Here is a 19397-nt window from a genome sequence, read left to right as displayed (position 1 = left end):
AGGGCCAGCTCAGAAGCGACTCCCTCCCCCTCGGCGTCCGGCAGGCCACTGAGCCCGACTGCCGTGGTCCTGCACACATGAGCCTCCCTGCACACCCGGAGAGTCCTTGCTCGTCCTTGCCCCCACCTCTTTATCCCAAGGCTTCGATAGGGCTTTCAGGCTGAGGCAGCTCAAAATGTGTGGCAGGGAGGGGCTGTGTGTGTGTCAGTGGACTTATGTCACCGAGCACCAGCCACTCCTTACACACCCAGGCATAAAGGGTTCCCTGGAGCAGGATTCACCTCTGATCGTTCTGGAGTACTGTGCTGGTGTCTTGTAATCGATGCGGCCCACCTCATCTCCTCCTGGGTTATTACAGAGGCCCCTTAACTGCACGCTCCGTCTCCAGTCCTGCCTCTTCCCCGGTGCATCGTTTACCTAGAGCCTGATGTTTCTAAACCAAATTTAATTCCCGCTCCCCTGTTTAAAAACCTTTGTAACTTCTCATTGCCCTTGGGGTCAAGAGTGAGCCTTTTACGTCCCTTCTGAAGCCCTGAGTGGTCTGGCCCCTACTCGCCTCTCCAAACTTATCTCTTACTGGGCCTCATGCCCCTCACGCTGTCTGTCATCTTGCAGAACCTATTCGTGTTTCTGCAGAAAGCATGGTTTTTATCTTGCCTCTGAGCCTTTGCACATGCTGTTCCAGCAGTGCCCCCCTTCGTGCCTGCACCACACATCATAGCACTTGCCTGTCTACTCACTTTTCTTCACCACTGTGACTTGCACGAATACTCACAGTGCTAGGCACAGAGTCGCGACTCGACAAACCTCTCTTGCATGAATGAATGAAAATCATTCCATTTTAGGTTTTTAACGGGAGTCTGGATCTGGATACCCCCCCCCCCTCGTTCATGATCTGGGTTTGCCAGTATTGCTAACTCAAGTTCCTCTATCTTTTCAAATGTTTACTTCTTATTTTTTTCTGCTTGTAAGTTTCTCCTTTCCCATTCTTCAGGCCCTCCTGTTTAAGACACTTTGGAGTGCTTTTCCGTCTAGTCTTCTTGCCCGCCAGCACAGCGATCCTGGGTGGCTCCCGTCCACGTTCAGCAGGATTGTTGAAGACTCTGGGTGCAGCTCTTTCAGACCTCAGGGTCCTTCTGTAGCAGCCCCAGCCCTGTTTGAGCCCTGTTTGCCAGCAACATTGGGAAGGATAGAAAGACTATTGTGTTTGTCACGCAATGTCTTAAAGGGATAGGATTTTTCTCTCAGTGATTTGTTGGTGTGAGCAGGGAGGAGCAAAGAGGAAGGCAGTCTGTGACTTGCATTGGCGGGGCAGGGAGGGAGGAAATCGTGGAAAGTAACAAAGGATCTCTACCAAGAAAGTGTTCCCTGGTTACAAGGACTCATATTGTGGATGTCGATCTAGATTTTCCAAGTGCAGTCCACCTTCCACGCTCCCCAGCGAGGGCAGGATCGTTGTCGAGGTGGCCCAGGTAAATAGCAGTTGTTCTTTGTTGCCTTTTCCTTATTCCAGAGGTTACACTGAAAGTCCACGTCAGTGATGCCAGCACCCACCAGCCCGTCCCAGATGCGCTCATCGAGATTTTCACCAACCAGGTCTCCATTGCCTCTGGCACCTCGGGCACGGATGGCGTCGCTTTCATCAAGTTCCAGTATAAGCTGGGCAGTCAGCTGATCGTCACCGCCACGAAGCATGCCTATGTGCCAAACTCTGCCCCGTGGAAGCCAATCCGATTACCTGGTAAGGTTGTCCCGGCCTTTCTGCGAAGCAGAACTTGTGGTCCGGGCTCATGCAGGAGTCAGGCACACAAGCCATTTTGAAAATAGGGGTTGACATCAGAGACTCTTAAATACAGAGAACAAACTGAGGGTTGATGGGGGAGTGGGGGAGAGGGGAAGATGGGTGATGGGCACTGAGGGGGCACTTGTTGGGATGAGCACTGGGTGTTGTACGTAAGCGATAAACCACGGGAATCTACCCCAAAAACCAAGAGCACACTTTACGCACTGTATATTAGCCAACTTGACAATAAATTATATTAGAAAGAAAGAAAGAAAGAAAGAAAGAAAGAAAGAAAGAAAGAAAGAAAGAGGAAGGAAGGAAGGAAGGAAGGAAGGAAGGAAGGAAGGAAGGGAAGAGAAAAAGGAGGAAGGAAGGAAGGAAGGAAGGAAGGAAGGAAGGAAGGAAGGAAGGAAAGAAAGAAAGAAAGAAAGAAAGAAAGAAAGAAAGAAAGAAAGAAAGAAAGAAAGAAAGAAAGAAAATGATTGCCCTCTACTGCCAAAAATAAAAAAAGAAAGAAAGAAAATAGGGGTTTAGTCTCTGCTTTACTTTTTGGTCCTCTGATGGGAAGGAAAAGTAGGGTCCTGTATGAAGGAGGTGGGAGTTCTCACTCAATTTACACACACAATGGAATCAAAAACCGTAGAGTTTCTCCGCATTTCCCCAGCGTCCTGTTGTGTACCTTGTTGATGATAACTGACAGGATGACACTGGGGCAGTGTTCTGGAAGGGAGCTTCAAGGGGCCCAAGAGCCACGCTGGCCAAAGAGGCAGGGGGTGATCTTTCTCTTTTCCTCCTTCTCACCTGCTAAGGGAAAACACACTCCTCTGTGTTTCCTCAATGCTCTCGCTCACGTCCAGCACTTCTGATCACCAGCCGTGTGGCAGATTTTCCATACATCAAGCAGTTCTCAGATTCTCAGACGTCCACTGGGCGTCCTACGGTTGAACTCAGTTCTGACTCTGTCTACCTGGAGACAGCATCAGATCCCACAGGTTAAGGGCTCAGTCCCACGTGACTGTCCCACTTCAGATGCCAGTCATAAGTCCCAAGATGTCACCTGTGCTTCTGACCTGTAGATCAGAGGTTCCCCATCCCCTCCTCGGGTTTGACTGATTGGCTGGAGTGGCTCACAGAACTCAGGGAAAACAGTTGTTAAAAAACAAAAGTCAGCCAAGTAAACTTGAAGGTCTGTTTGGCTTTATTAAGTGATTCATCAGTCAGGCAGCATTCATCCAGCAAGTAGAGGGGAGCTTCAAGGAGTTGCACAAAACAAGGGGCTCCTGGGTGGCTCAGTCAGCTGAGCGTCCAGCTTCGGCTCGGGTCATGATCTCACGGTTCATGAGTTCGAGCCCTGCTTCGGGCTCGCTGCTGCCATCGCGGATGCTTCAGATCCTCTGTCTCCCTCTCTCTCTGCCCCACCCCCACCGGCGCTCTCTATCTCAAAAATAAACATTTTTTTAAAAAGCAGCTAACATATGTAAACTACCTTACAGTGCCTCAAACACAGTAGAGGCTCAATAAATAGCACAGTGACTGGCAAAATACCAATGTCAGTGCTCATCTCTGTGCCACCACACCACTGGACACACACTCCATCAGGGTCCCCATTGCCTCTGGGGACACATCTCATACAGCCCTGGCATCTGCCCTCATACACAAAGTTCTCTGTAGTTGAGTTTACATTTATTAAGTACCTACTATGTGCCATGGAACTCCCCTGGCCACTGAGGATATAGATCTAAAGACACAGAACTTGCCCCTACGGAGTTTATAACTTAGTTTGAGAGTTATGTAGTCAGCCACAGAAGCCATTCCCATCTAAGGAGATGTTTGTGTGTATATGTGTGTAGGGCATCCTGGGGGAGGACTGGTCATCCTAGGTGAGGGAATGAAGACTTCCTGGAGGGGGCGGGAGGGAAGCTGAGTCTGGAGGGTGAAGAGATATTAATATCAGAAGGTGCTGTAAAAAACACACAGGTTCCAGGACTCACCCATTCAGTCTGGGGACATTGATCCAAAAGTCTGCATTTTAACAAGTAACTCCCCACCCCCAGATACTTACAGATAAAAGCGTTCACTAAAGTCGAGACCACTTCTTTGTGAGCTACGGAAAGCAGATTTGATATAGATACAACTGAGGAGATAGATCATTTGGAAAAATCTTAGAGAAAAGGGGATAAACCTTTAAAGAAATATTTAGCAGGCAAAATGCAGAAAGCCTCCGAGAACAGATGGGAGAGAGTTAAGGGAAAGGACAAAACAGAATTGTAAGTTGGATCTCGCATTTCTAGCTGGTGACGGAACAGATAGAACAGATGGGCAATGGGGTTGAGAAACGCACCACTCCGTGCTTTCTTAAAGTTGACTCAATTGATGTAGTAAGTTCAAAGAAGCTCCCTTCTTCTTCCCCACTCCCCTGTGCTTGGGGCTCTCCCCTGGCTTGGGGCTCAGGCAGAGGTAGATGCAGGTGATGGTGGGGGTGGGGGAGATGGGAGGGAAGGAATGAATGTTGGGGTCATAGTTGATGAGTTCAGTGCAGGGGAGATTGGATTTTGGCTGCCTCTTGGACACAGGGTATTCAGCCTTTAGTTTGAAATGATTTGAGGGCGTTCAAGGGGTTTGGAGGTAGAGGTGTGGTTTGGGGGTCACTAGCATCATGGAGGTGGGAACCGTGACCTCCCCGAAACATGGGGAGCAGGCCTGGGACAGAACCCAGAGAAAGCCCCCCAAATAGGAAGATGGTCTTTACTGGATAATATATGAAGAAAGTGTTTGACCACCTCCATTTTTCACACTGAGAAATCACTGGAAACAAGGGAAGGTTAAATGGTATCCAGACACCACAGCTCAACCTTTGCTGGGAGAGGAGCTGCACAGAGTAACAGCAGTTTGTTCTGTAAAGTCACACGGGCACTGGGTTAGTCGATACTGAGCCATTCCCTCTAGGGAAAATTCAGGGTTAGGGTCCTGTGAGCCTCCTGTCATAACATTTTCATCAGCCGAGCAATATATCACCTTGGTTTATGTGCGTTCGGGGGTGTTTAAAGACCCGTTATTTAATATGTACTGTTGGTTCATAAACATGGAACTCCTGGCCAACAGCTCCATAACTCATGCTTGAACAAAGCTTATCTAACATATATTTTTCCCATGAGCACCTCCCAGCCTTCCTACAGTTAGGAACACTAGACAGCACGTCAGCGCTGTGCCTGGGGGCCGTTTTAAACAGCAAAATCCTGAAAAGAAGCACAGGAATGTGAAAAACTTGGCACTAAATAGATCACCAGAGAATGCTTACAGTATGAGAGCTGAAAGGAAAAAGCCTTGTCCGACCTCAGCTGAGAATGTGTGCATCCAAGACTCAAATTTTTGACCCCTCTGTACTTGCACAGAGAAAGCATCATGAGGGCGCCTGGGTGGCTCAGTCAGTTAAGCCTCCGACTTTGGCTCAGGTCGTGATCTCGTGGTTTGTGAGTTCGAGCCCCACGTCGGGCTGTCTGCTGTCAGCACAGAGCCCGCTTGGAATCCTCTGTCCCCCTCTCTCTCTGCCTCTCCCCTGCTCAAGTTCTCTCTCTTTCTCTCTCAAAAATAAACAAACATTAAAAAGTTTAAAAAAAATTAAAAAGAAAGCATCATGAGGATTGATTTGGGGGGTCACAAATGAATTTTATCAAGTAGGCACATTCGCAAACCCCAAATCCACAAATAATGAACATTCAATGTACGTTAATTACATTTGTTTTGACTTTGTTAACATGATCAGACTTTAATTGCATTTGTTTTGACTTTGTTAATATGATTCTTGGAGAAAAAGCAACGATTTCCATAATCTCCATATTCTTACATGAGTGAAATAATGGGAATTATGAGGTTTAATTGGAAGAGATGGGAACTAGGCATGACACCGGGGTTCCTGCCCCACCCACCCCCAGCTGCCTCACATGTGGGAGCCCATCATGGCTTTGGGGGCCCGTCAATGGCTTTCTGGGCCCACGTTCCTTATTTCTAGAACTATATTAATTAGACTAAATAATTTTCAAGGACCCACCATGTCTTTGATTATTTTCTCTGTTTGCCTCATTAACATAATAAAGATACTCTTAACTAGAATCTGACAGAAAAGCTGACCAAACCTTGGACTTGTCCATTGTGAGAGCAGAGTAAACTTTTGTTGTCATGCATGCTTTTGGAGGTCAAGAGAGCACTGTTGAGGGTACCTGGGTGGCTCAGTCCGTTGAGTATCCGACTCTTTAAAATTTTTTTTTTTCAACGTTTATTTTTGGGACAGAGAGAGACAGAGCATGAACGGGGGAGGGGCAGAGAGAGAGGAAGACACAGAATCGGAAACAGGCTCCAGGCTCCGAGCCATCAGCCCAGAGCCTGACGTGGGGCTCGAACTCCCGGACCGCGAGATCGTGACCTGGCTGAAGTCGGACGCTTAACCGACTGCACCACCCAGGCGCCCCGAGTATCCGACTCTTGATTTCAGCTTAGGTCATGATCCCAGGGCTGTGGGATCAAGGCCTGCATCAGGCTCTGCACTGAGCATGGAGCCTGCTTGAGATTCTCTCTCTCTCCCCGCCTCTGCCCTTCTCCCCTGTGTGTGTGTGCTCTCTCTCTCTCTAAAATAGTAAATAAATAAATGTTTTTTTAATGTAAAAAGATAACACTGTCGATATTGCAGATAACTGGACAAGGAATAGAGAAAAGTAGGAAGCCTCCTGGTTTTGTTTGCATGTGCACCCTTGAGAGATTTTGGAATGGATTTCTTTTTTCATCGTTGACAATGGTTCCTGGAGAATGTGTTGGTTTTGTGCTTTCAAGGAAGGAGGTGTAGATTGGAGGGGGAAGCCCAGCATAAGGAGAGCACCCTTTACCTTGGCAAGCAGGTGAAACAAATTCACCTGTATAAAATGAGACCATCAACTAAAGACTGTAAGCCCACATCTGAATTATTTCCATCTCCATAGCCGTTGCTTCACCAGACCTCAGACCCAGTTCATTTGCCCCCTCAAATGACCCTCTATGTTACCGAGCATTCGTGTCTTAAAAATTTGTACATGCAGATATGTATATGTGTGTGTATATATACATATATATGTATACATTACATATATATATTTACATACATGCATATGTAGAATTGTGTCAATTTGCTGTCCTCGGGATAAAGTTTAGACCCTCCTCCCCTAGCTGCGTCTCCCTTACACATCTCATGGTCTAGACACCTAGGCAGTTTGTCAACTCTCCTTGTGACTCCTTTTGAATCTGACATTTTGCCCGCTCTGTGTTTGTCCACACTGTTATTCCTTTACTGATGTTTTCTTGGCAACCTCGTCTTATGTCTTCCTGGCTGTTTTCTGCTCCATGAAGTCTTCCTGACTCTCCCAGGTAGAGTTACATGTTCCTCTCTCTCTACTTACCAAAAACCAAACATCTACCTGGTGTGATAAGAACCCCCAGACATCACTCGGCATCTCTTCTATGACGGGGGTCCAAGAGTCGTTCTGCCACCTCCTACCCTCCGGGGCACTCGGTCGATTTGAGGTGGGCAGTCCCTTCCTTCCTGCTCCAGGAGGCCCCTGTGGTGTCCCTCTTGCCACGCAGCACACTCAGCTACAAGGGACCGTTTTTCTGTCCTCCAGAAAATAAGGTTTGAGAAAGGTTGCTGGAGCAGATGCCTTATGTATGGAAGCACCAAATGTTTCAGGTTAGAAGTGTTTACAGAACACCCCACAATGGTCACGCACATCTTGAGAGACCGCAGGGCCCAGGACATACCCCTCAGGATGTGCGTGAACTCGCCAATGGGACAGGGTGGCCCATGCAGGCAGCATCACGGCAATGACCCTTTCTTCTGGGCCATTAGGTACCCAGTGCCATTGGCCGAAGGGGTCATTGTTAAAGAAGGTCAAGTGTACCTTTGAAGTGGTTGCAGAGGATTTACCCAAATTAGGACTCCCCACTTTAGTCTTGGCTCACACGCGTTCCCTGGTCTCCCATCCCCCAACCTGGTGTGGATTTTTCTCCCAACTTTGAACCCGTAAGATGAATTCTTTAATTTCTTACTTTTTTTTGTTTTTGAATTTTAAGTCATAATTCATATACCATGAAATTCACCATTTTGAAGTGTGCAGTTCACAAGATGATACAACCAACACCACTGACTAATCCCAGAATATTTTCTGTACCCCTGAAAAAAAAGCCCAGACCCATTACAGGTGACTCACTGTTACCCACTCCGCCCAGGCCCTGGCAACCACTGACCTCTCTGTCACTATGGTTGGCCTATTCTGAACATGGAAGATAAATGTATCTCTACAATACGTAGCCTTTTGTGTCTGGTATCTTTATTTCTTTTAAACGTTTATTTATTTATTTTGAGAGAGAGAGCACACGCATAAGTAAGGGAGGGGTGGAGAGAGGGAGAGAGAGAATCCCAATCAGGCTCCACACTATCAGCACAAAGTGCCATACAGAGCTTGGTGCCCTGAACCGTGAGCACATGACCTGAGCCACAATCAAGAGTCGGGACACTCAACCAGCTGAGCCACCCAGGCACCCCGAGTCTGGGATCTTTCACTTCACATAATGTTTTTATGGTCCATCCATGTTGTAGCGTGAATCAGTACATTTTTCCTTTTCATGGATGAATAATGTTCCATTATATGGATGGACCACATTTATTTATCCTGTTCATCGGTTGGCGGATTTGGGGGTGTTTCCACTTGTTGGCTGTTATCACTCATGCTGCCATGAACGTTCATGTGGAAGTTCTTATGCGAACATATATTCTCAGTTCTCTTGGGTCTATACCTACGAGTGGAATTGCTGGGTCATATGGTAACTCTTTGTGTGATATTTTGAGAAACCACCAGATTGTTTCCACAGCACCAAGATGCATTCTTTTTTTTTTTAATGTTTTATTTATTCTTGAGAGAGAGCATCAGTGGGGGAGGGGCAGAGGGGGGGGGGACAGAGGATCTGAAACTGTCAGCACAGAGCCCCAAATGGGACTTGAACTCACCATGCTCGAGATCATGACCTGAGCTGAAGTCAGTTGCCCAACCGACTGAGCCACCCAGGCGCCCCCCCGCCAGGCACCCCCCTCCCAGGTGCATCCTTATTGTTGCTCATGGCACCGGCCAGCTTCCACTCATCGTGCAGCTGCTTCTGTGTCCCAGTTCTCTTCAAATGTAGAACCTTGCAGGTAGGGACTACCTCGAGCATTGATCTGTTGTCCGTGTCCAGCACTGGACCTCATATAAAACGACAGCTAGATAAGTTGACTGTAGAGGGTATATAAAAAGAGAGATCATGTCCAGGGTCAGCTCACTGGTCCCCCCTGGCACTATTAAGAGCCAGCGGTGCTAAATAATGGATATTCTTAGCACTTGGTGTTTCTGGTCCCTGATAATTTCCCAGAAACTCACTTTACCTCTCTAGACCTTGCTTTCCTCATCTTTAAACTTGGACTGGATAAAGTCCAGGGCAGGGGTCTCTGAATTTGAGTCTGTGTCGCATAGCAGTGGAGGACAGACTCCAGAGTTCCAGTCCTGCGTTCAGTATTTACCAGCTGTGGGATCTTGCACAAGTTAATTCCTTATCTATAAGCCTGCTTTCCTTACCTGTCAAATGGACGAGTTAATATCTATTTCATAGGGGTGCCTGGGTGGCTCAGTTGGTTAAGCATCTGACTTCAACTCAAGTCATGATCTGGCAGTTCGTGAGTTTGAGCCCCACGTCAGGCTCTGTGCTGACAGCTCGGAATCTGGAGCCTGCTTCGGATTCTGTGTCTCTCTCTTTCTCTGCCCCTCCCCGTGCTGTGTCTCTCTCAAAAATAAACAAACACTAAATAAAAAAATTTTTTAAGAAAAATAATATCTATTTTACAGGGTTGAGATTTAAATAAATTACCAAAATTAAAGCCCTTAGAATAATGTCTGACATGTTACTAAGGGTTCAGTGACCTTAATGAGTATTATTATTCCATAATACATTTATTTTTTTCTCTTGGATTCATATTCTATCCAGAAACTTACAGGCTGTGTGAATTTTCTAGTTAGAAGTCCAGGTCCTTAAGCAAGAATTTTTAAAATGGCACAAGTTCTCTCATCTTATTACTTACCAGAATAGGGAGTAATGTTCTCCTACCACATGGCATATGTTAACCTAAGCACATATTTTTAAAGTCTTTTTTTTAAAGTTAATACCTAACTTTATATATTTTCCATTCATATAATGTGTAATTTAATATACTCCTAACGTGAAGGGGCGCCTGGGTGGCTCGGTCGGTTAAGCGTCCGACTTCAGCTCAGGTCATGATCTCGCGGTTCGTGGGTTCAAGCCCCGTGTCGGGCTCTGCACTAACAGCACCAAACCTGCTTGGGATTCTCTCTCTCCTTCTCTCTCTCTCTGCCCCTCCCCACCTCTCAAAATAAATAAATAAACTTTAATGGATATGTGAAGAGATTCAGAATCTTTACTAAAAAATTCTGGTGAATAAAAACTAGTTGACCATCGTAGCATAAGCAGTTTTTATATGGGAGATTGCAGTATTCCCGTGGCAATTGGAAAGCCTCTTGCTAATCAGACTTAAATGAAAAAAAAAAAGTTTCCTTTCTCTCTACTCACGACACTCTGACACCAAATGAATGGGGCTTTTTCTCAAACCAACCAGTTCTCCGACTCTGGACGCCACCTGGGTGTCCTACAATTCAGTTCAGTTCTAACCTTAACTACCCAGAGCTAGTGCAGACCCTACAGGTTAAGGTCTCAGACCCAAAAGACTGTCCCCCACCAGTCCCCCAGCTTCAGACACAACTCCCATGGTGTCGCCTGTGCTGCTGGCAACTGGCTATGGATCAGGGGTGTCTACAATCCCTTCTCGGGTTCAGTAATTCGCTATAATGGCTCACAGAACTCAGGGAAACATTTATTTACATTGGCCAGTTTATCCTAAGGGATATCATAAAGGATACCGAGGAACTGCCAGATGAAGAGGTGTACAGATGAGGTCTGGAAGGGTCCTGAGCATGGCTGACAGCTTCTGTCCCCGTGGAGTTGAGCCGTGCCACCCTCCTGGCACGTAGATGCGTACACTGATTTGGAAACTCCCCAAACCCTGTACTTTTGGAATTTTCACGGAGGTTTCATCATGTAGGCATGATTGATTATGAACTTAATATCTAGCCCCTCTCCTCTCCCTAGAGGATGGAGAGGTGGGGCTGAAAGTTCCAAGTTTCTAATTACAGCTTGGTCTTTCTGGTGACCAACCCCCATCCAGGAGCCCACCCAGACTTGCGTCATTAGAACACAAGATTCTCCTACCACACAGGAAAGTATAAGGGATTTAGGAGCTCTGTGTCAGGAACCAGGAGCAGAAATCAAGTATGTATTTCTTATTATGTCACAATACTAAAAATCCGTATTGTTGACTGATTTGAAATCAGAATAGCAAGAATGCAGAGTCCCCAAAAATTGGAGTGGGCATTTTGATTTAAATGTCAGAATTCCCTTATGTCCATTTTTATTTCTGCAGTATTTTCTTCACTGAGCCTGGGCCTGCTTCCAGAACGATCTGCGACTCTAATGGTGTATGAAGATGTTGTCCAAATAGTCTCAGGATTCCAAGGTATGTTGAATATTGAAAAAGAAAAGTGACTAACTTTTGGGCCAGCCACTAAAATCCTGTTATAAGACAGCTTTTTTTCAGATGGTGATGGCAGTAAATTTACCCAGAGCTGGATACTATGCATGTTGTCCTATGAGTGCACAAACACACTTGAATTTCGGTTAAACTCTCCCCTGGCTGTGATCCTGTTTGTTTTAAGGCCAGCCTTCAACCGGGTGAGAGAAAAGAGAGGGCTTCACCACTCTGTCCATACCACATCTCTCTTTCTTCTCCAAAGCTGAGAATATTCACCTCATGAGTTCAGAGCCCAGGACCCCGTCTGAGCGTCACTGAGCAAAGGTTCATAAATATTCAAGGAGGTAGAGTTTCAGTCTTGCGCAGTGAAAAGGATCTGGAGATCTGTTGCACAATAATGTATGTCACACTCCCAAACTTAAAAATGGATAAGATGGTAAATTAAATAGTATGTGCTTTTTAACACAATAAAACAAAATCCCCCCCCTCCTTAAAAAACAAAGGAAGAAGTGTTCATAGCCTTCAAGAGTGGCCTTTTTCTCTGTCTTGTCCCTCATTGTCTTAACCCCTCTGGTATGTGGTTGTGCATCAGAATGTGCCCTTATACCTTCTAACTTCTCTTGCAGAGAAACCAGTACGGAAGACTTGAGAGGGATTTCCCTGAGTTGGTGGTGGGGTTAGAATTGGGAAGAACGCTGATGTCAAACGTATTTGTGCCAAAGTCAGTTTCTTTCTCTAAAGCATGGGCTAGAGAGCGCTATTTCCTGGCTCTCAACGTTCCATCGGATTAATTTTTTTGTTTACTTCATTTTAATACCATTTGACACAAATCATTGTCTACCTCACCACATTCCGGTGCCATTTGCAAATGAGGTGACCCCATTTATTCCTTTTTTTGAGTGGCTGTGGAGACCCTGCAGAAGTGAGCATGCAGCCGTTATAATCAACATATAACACTGTATTCCTTTTAGGCATACAGCATAATAATTCGAATTATGTGTATATTGCAAAATGATCGACACTGTAAGCCTAGTTAACACCCGTCACCACGTGTAGCTACAAATCTTTTTTTCTTGTGACGAGAACTTTTAAGATCTACCCTCTCAGCAACTTTCAAATATACACTACAGTGTTATTAACTATAGTGACCATGCGGTACATGACTTCCCCAGGACTTATTTATCTTATAACTGGAAATTTGTACCTCTTGAGACCCTTCACCCATTTTCCCCCAACATCCCGCCTCCGGCAGCCACCGATCTGTTCTCTTTCTATGAGTTCGGCTTTTTTAGATTCCACGTAGAAGGGAGACCATGCAGTGTCTGTGCTTCTCTGTCTGGCTTGTGTCACTTCGCATAATGCCCTCCAGGTTCAACCATGTTGTCACAAATGGCAGAATTTCTTTCTTTTTTCTGACTGAATAATATTCCACTGTAGATCACTTTTCTGCATCCATTTATCCATTGATGGACACTTAGGTTGCTTCCACACCTTGGCTCTTGTAAATGATGCTGCAGTGAACGTGGAGGGGGGGGTGGGGGGAAGTGACCGGGGATTTCTCGAAATGAGGGAATGATTATGCTTCCTTCTCATGTTCTTCACTAAGAGAGGAATCGTTAGTGTCCTCTCATTTCGACTGGACTACGTTCTGATAAAGACCGAAATGATCTTTATCACAATTTTGGTCTTTATCAGAATGCAGCCCAGTGGAAGATGACAGCAAGAGGTGAAAGCTTGTAATTAATGTCCTGGGTACAGACAGGCTGCGATCACCCATTTACGTCAAGATTACGTCTGTTGATTAGGATGTTCTGAGTATAATTTAGAGCTGACTTCAGCTCTTCAAATATCAAATGGAAACTACGAAGCACCTGAACCAGGCTTCCTGAAGCCTTGCCACTCTGCATTTCCAGAGGACGGGCACACACTTTGCATTTCCTCAGACCCAGCCTGGTTGGGACCCTGCTTCTTCTAATCGGGGCTGTTGTTGCTGTGCCGTGTGCCCATGTGGCAGGGGACTGGCACAGAGCAATTAAATGCTGTCACGGCAGCCGTATATTATTTTCTTTTTAGATATGCCTTAAGACCCATTTTTTCACAGAGAGGGAGACAAACCATAAGAGAGTCTTTTTCATTTTTATTTATTTTTGAGAAAGAGAGAGAGAGACAGAGCATGAGCCGGGGAGGGGCAGAGAGAGAGAGAGATGGAATCCGAAGCAGGCTCCAGGCTCTGAGCTGTCAGCACAGAGAATCACAAGCAGGCTCAGCGCTGTCAGCACAGAGCCCGATGCAGGGCTCAAACTCACGAACTGTGAGATCATGACCTGAGCCGAAGTCGGATGCTTAACCAGCTGAGCCCCCAGGCGCCCCAAGAGACTCTTGAATATAGAGAACAAACTGAGGGTTGCTGGAGGGGAGGTTGGTGGGGGGATGGGCTAAATGGGTGATGGACATTGCAGACACTTGTTGGGATGAGCATTGGGTAAGTGATGTGGTGAATCACTAAATTGTACTCCCAAAACCAGTATTATGCTATAGAACTCACTTGGATTTAAATAAATCTAAAAAAGACCCATTTTTATCTTTCGCAGCCTTGCATGTTTCGATTTTTTAATTTAAAAAACTGGCCACCGGGGCACCTGGGTGGCTCAGTTGGTTAAGTGTCGGACCCTTGATTTCGGCTCAGGTCATGATCTCACTGTTGGTGAATTTAAGGCCCGTGTCAGGCTCTGCTCTAACAGTGCAGAGCCTGCCTGAGATTCTCTCTCCCTCTCTCTGCCCCTCCCCTGCTCTCATGCTCTCTCTCAAAATAAATACACTTAAAAAAAAAAGTTTAACTTATAGGGATCTTTGGTAGTAGCTAATGGATTATGGTGTTCCTCAAGGAAATATATTTGGACACTCTGCACTCTAAGAAAAAAAACACAACTGACCCATGTCATATTTTACACGTTGTTCTAAAGGCCACAGCCACCATAATTTTCATCACCTGCTCTTTCTCTTAATTGGCCCCTCCCCTACCTTTTCCTCAGAGTTAGTCTTCATTTCCTCTCTTACTAGCTGACTCATTCTTTGTTCCACTTTTCTTCTGCTTCCGGTGAATTGCTCATCCTTTTCCTGAGATGTTGGTCCACCAACACACCCTTTGCTAGAAAGTTCTCAAGTAGCCAGGCTGCTGGGCTTCTGCGGTGTGGACCTGCCAGTGCGCCTTGAGAGATGGAGAGGAGGGGCACCTGGGTGGCTCAGTCGGTTAAGCGTCCGACTTTTGATTTCAGCTCAGGTCATGATCTCACAGTTTGTGAGTTTGAGCCCTGCATCGGGCTCTGTGCTGACAGCGCTGAGCCTGCTTGTGATTCTCTCTCTCTCTTCTCTCTCTCTGTCTCTCTCTCTCTCTCTCTCTCTCTCTCTGCCCCTCCCTGCTTGCGCTCCCTCACTCTCAAAATAAGTAAATAAAATAAAAGTAAATGGTAAATAAATAAATGGAGAAGAGCCAGGCTGCGGGGTACAGACCAAAAAGGGACCTTGTCCAATAGAGCCCAACTCCCCACCGCCTTCCCCAGCCCTCACCCTGTGTCCTCTGGGCACCAGTATGGCTGCAGAGAACAGCCTTCTACCTCTTCTCCGAGCACTGCCCCCCTTCCTGGTCTGAAATGTCCCTGAGACACAGCCTTCCCTGCAGCCTTCTCAGGTGGGGGCTGTGCTCACATTACTTGTCTCCCTTCTCCTTCCTTCCTTCCTTGAGGATCCTTGGAGGCCAGCTGGACCACTCATCACCAGTGTCTGGGTCAGCTTTTCCTCCTGGACTGATGATACGAGCTCCTAGTTCCCAGGTTCACGATGCTCCTAGAATCGTTTCTTGGGAATGTGAGCCTCCATGTGGAGGATGCCCCCCGGTCCCAGCTGCTCGTCCACCCCAGGGGTGCCCCCCTCTACCCCGCCTCCCTCTAGAGGATGCCCCCTGGTGCCCCAGCTGCTCTTGCACTCCCAGGGCTTTTCTGTCCCACATCGGTCACCCATTTCTGCAGTCCTGCCTTAGGCCTCATCATTCCAGCAAATCAAATGCGCCACCTCCGAGCTCAGCCCCTGCACTCCCTCCTCTCACCCTGTGGCAGTGGTTCGCACACCACTGAGGGCTCCAGAGCCTTGACTCACCGTGTCCTTACCCACGGATTGCCTCCCTGCCCAGCCTACGAACCATGGCCCTTCGTTGGAATCGTCTCCTTGCAGACACTCCCCGCAGAGCCACTCCCCTCCCCTTCTGCCATCTTTGACCGAATAACTCCTGACTCCGGTTGACCTGAGCCGCCTGTGGCCACCCCAGCGCAGCTGCACGTGGCTGGAGGAAACCTCACCGGTGGTTGCCCCGACTGGTTGCACGTCCGTTTCACGACCACGGACCTCAAATGGGCATCAGTCCTGGGGCCACTTAGTCGTTTGTTTCGTGAGTCTCCAAGATGATTTTCACACCCTCTTCCCTACCTGCTGGCTTCCTGTGTGTTCACTCACACTCCCATCCTCTGTCTCCTCTCCTCACATCTCTGCCTGCTTCACTGAGAAGCTGAGAACCCTCACCGCCCCCCCCCCCGGCCCCCAGCAAACCCACAGACCCGCTCACTGTCCCTCATTGCACTGGAAGGACTGTCCCTCTTCCCTTACGTGTGAGTCCTTCTGTTTGTGCTCAGCATCTCATCTCCTCTCTTCCTTAGGGATTCCAGAAGTTTTTCCTCACCATTTTCTCCTCATCGGTAGTAGGCAGATGTTAAAGTAGTGCATCTCTAATGTTTCCACAACCGTGTCTGTCTCTGGCCACCTCCCTGGGTCTCTGCTGTCTTCCGGAAGGACATCTGCACGCCCTTCCTTCCTGCTTCCTCGCCTTTCTTTCCCTGTTCAGCACCCTGCAAGTGGCTCTCCTGCCTCGTTGCTCCATTCAGACTGCTTTGTCAGAGTCTCTTACAAGTCCCGCGTGGCCCGGCCTGAGGACATTTCTCTGTGCCTTAACCTGGACTCTCCACGGCACCCAACAGGGATGACTCTGGTCGCTCTTTCTGGAGACTCTCCTATCTTCCATAACACCATGCCTTGATTTTCTTTCTCCTCTTGGTCACTTGTGGACACTCCAGTGACTGGGCCTACATTTCTCCTTCCCAGTACCCTCCCCACAAGGTCTCATGGGCCCATGCTTTAATGCTGTGTAGACACAGATAACGCCCAGTCTCTCACCTCCCGCCCAGACTCGCCGAGAGGGAGACCCAGAGCTGGCTGCTTATTTGACATCTCCGCTTGGATGTCCACTAGGCATCTCAGACTTAATGGGTGTGTCCAACTTTCTGTCTCCGTACATGGTACAAACATGGTCAAGCCAGACCCTAGGAACTATCCCTGACTCCTCTGTCCTCACAGCCTGGTTCTCTGGCACAGGTGTTTCTCTCCATCTGGGTCACCACCACATGAATCCAAGACTCCATTTCCCCCTGGAGAGCTGTGGTAGGTTTTTAATTGGCTGTCTCCTTCCGCCCTTGCCGACCCATAATCCGGTCTTCACACTGCTAAAGCGACCAGGTCACCTTGCTTCCACTCTTCAGTGGTTTTCCCTGTGTACTTGGAATAAACTCCCACATGCTTAGCCTCAGGGCTGGACAGTCCCCTGGCCCTGAGCCTCAGTGGCTATGCAGTTACCTGGAAGGGAAGTATTGGTAAGAAGGGGTCAAGATTGTAGTATCTGGATACATGTTCCCGTGAGCAGGCTCTCTGCACCTGCTCTGTATACATGCCCCATGTATACTTCTCAGACCCTACAGTTCTCATTGTGGACTTCTCTTGTCCTGCCCAGGCACCTTTGACACCCATGCACCACACATGTGACCCCTTCTCGGCCCCTCTCTCCCTGGGAGCCACTCTACCCTCAGCAAGGTGTTTGTGATAAGGGCTCACTCTGAAGCCCACAGGGTCTGTTGCTGTGGCCACACTTTACCCCACCGTGGCTGTCAGACCACCTGTCACTGCCTGCTCCACTCCTCACTATGCCCTGCCAGCCCCGAGACCTGATTGTCTCTTCTGGTGACTGTGAGGGGGCTCTGGAAGGGTCTCAGCATCTGTGTCACACGCTGTCTGTAAGGAGTCACCTCCTCCCCTTGTGTGTGACCTTCATCTCCCCTTCTTACGCTCGGTGGGTCAAACAGGGTTACAACACGCCGGGGCCTCGTACCCTGAGTGATTTCAGAGTGTTCTGTGCTTACACACACTCACATCATCTCTGCTGCCCACACGTGTTGCCACAGCCGCTGCACTGATCCAGGCCCTGGTCAGTCTCTCTTGGACCAGGCAGTAGCCCCCAGCTGGTGTTCTTGTCTCTAGTCTGGGAGTTGAGATTGGAGCTGGACCTGCGATTAACCAGACTTCCTCCATCTTGTGTCTCCCTCCTAGTCCACCTTGCCCTGAACTGCCAGGGGACTCTTCTGGGGGCAGAGCTCCAGTTATTTCACACCCCTCAATTTCCACCCCACCCCCACTTTTGCGCTAGAGTAAAACCCAGTCTCCTTAACACAACACATACCGACCTTGTGACCCGGCCTCAACCTCCCTTCCACACGTACTTCTCCTTCAGGGATCGTTTTGTAGCCTGAATTTCCTTTTGTGTTTTCCATCTGGGGTGTCCCACTCCGTCCCCGAATCTGTCTTCGAGCCCTTCTTGGCCATCAAGAGCAGCTTCAGGGCCACCTCCTTCGGGTCTTTTCTGCATCTTCCCTGGAGATGTGGTTCATGCAGGTGCCTTGCCCTCCAACCTTGGCTGCCAAGGAGCTTATATCATGTGACCCCTGACTCAGGGGTAACCAGTCCACAGTGTGGCCAGGGGCTGGGATCCAGCTAGAAGAGAAAATCTGGAGCCATCAGTTCTTCGTTCTCTTCCTTTTACTGAGATCCAGCTAAGAACCAGAAAAGGTGAGAATCTCAACTGAGTAGTTATGAGGTGCAGTGGGTCTGTGACCATTCCAGGCCACCTACGGGCCCAGGGCAGAAGAGAAGAGAAGGTCGGGTTCCTGGATGGCTCAGTCAGTTAAGCGTCCATCTCTTGATTTCAGCTCAGGTCATGATCTCATGGATTGTGAGTTTGAGCCCTGCATCAGGCTCTGTGCTGACAGCAGGGAGCCTGCTTGGGATTTTCTCTCTCCCTCTCTCTCTGCCTCTCCCCTGCTCATGTTCACTTGCTCTCTCTCAAAACTAAATAAGCTTAAAAAAGAAGAAGAAGAAAAGAGAAAGTGTGAGTAAGAGAAGGGAGCCAGGTGGTGGCAGGCCAGAGAGAAGCCGACTGGGGATTAGTGGAGTCATGGTCAATGGCAATTCATTCACGTGAAATCTACAGACTCTTGCCGTTTTGCCCAGAGCTGCCCTGAGCCTAGAACCATGTTCTCCTGCAGCTTCCATGCCCTCTGGCTCCCATCCTTGTATTCTGACACATCCCTGTATCCCTTATGGCCCCTCAGGTCCTTATCAGTAACCAGAGGGTGGATTAAAACCCTCCAGCTGGGGTGTGTGTATCTTATTACGATACCGCCCTTTCTACCGTATTTGGTAGTATACCTTATCTCCCCAACTAAAAATTTGAAACATGAAGGCAAGAAGTTTGTCATCTTCACCTTAAAACCCGCCCAGGCACTGGCCCTACACTTGCCGTATGATAGGTATTCAATGAACAAGTCACTGAACGATTGAATAAATAAAATTTTTTCAAGTCTAAATAACCAGTGCTTTTTGCACTTCCTACGTAGGTTGTCTGCACCCTGATCAATTATTTCCTTTGTTGTGGCTTCTAAGAAAATTGCAGCTCACACAGGCGCGCGCACACACACACACACACACACACACACACACATATATGCACACACGCAGTAAGAGAACTTGAAGAGCTCTTTCTCTAAGGAGTAAGAAGCATGGTCCTACCATAAGGGTATTAATCATTCAGGTAGT

At 47.9% G+C, this 19397-nt stretch overlaps 1 protein-coding gene across 2 annotated transcripts in view; it reads left to right on the top strand.

Moving 5' to 3' along the window:
• The window catches only part of FAM171A1 (family with sequence similarity 171 member A1), a 135665-nt gene that overhangs the window by 70161 nt on the left and 46107 nt on the right, over nt 1–19397 (top strand). For both annotated transcript variants that reach the window (XM_023256398.2, XM_023256397.2), the window contains exons 2-3: nt 1514–1741; nt 11325–11417. In XM_023256398.2, coding sequence (XP_023112166.1) covers nt 1514–1741; nt 11325–11417 — 321 coding nt within the window. The remainder of the gene's footprint in view (nt 1–1513; nt 1742–11324; nt 11418–19397) is intronic.

The sequence above is a fragment of the Felis catus genome, chromosome B4 (genome assembly GCF_018350175.1).
Source record: "Felis catus isolate Fca126 chromosome B4, F.catus_Fca126_mat1.0, whole genome shotgun sequence".
In the NCBI taxonomy this organism is placed as follows: Eukaryota; Metazoa; Chordata; class Mammalia; order Carnivora; family Felidae; genus Felis; species Felis catus.
The sequence above is the reverse complement of the archived record's forward strand: the minus strand, read 5'-3'. Positions and strand labels throughout refer to the sequence as shown.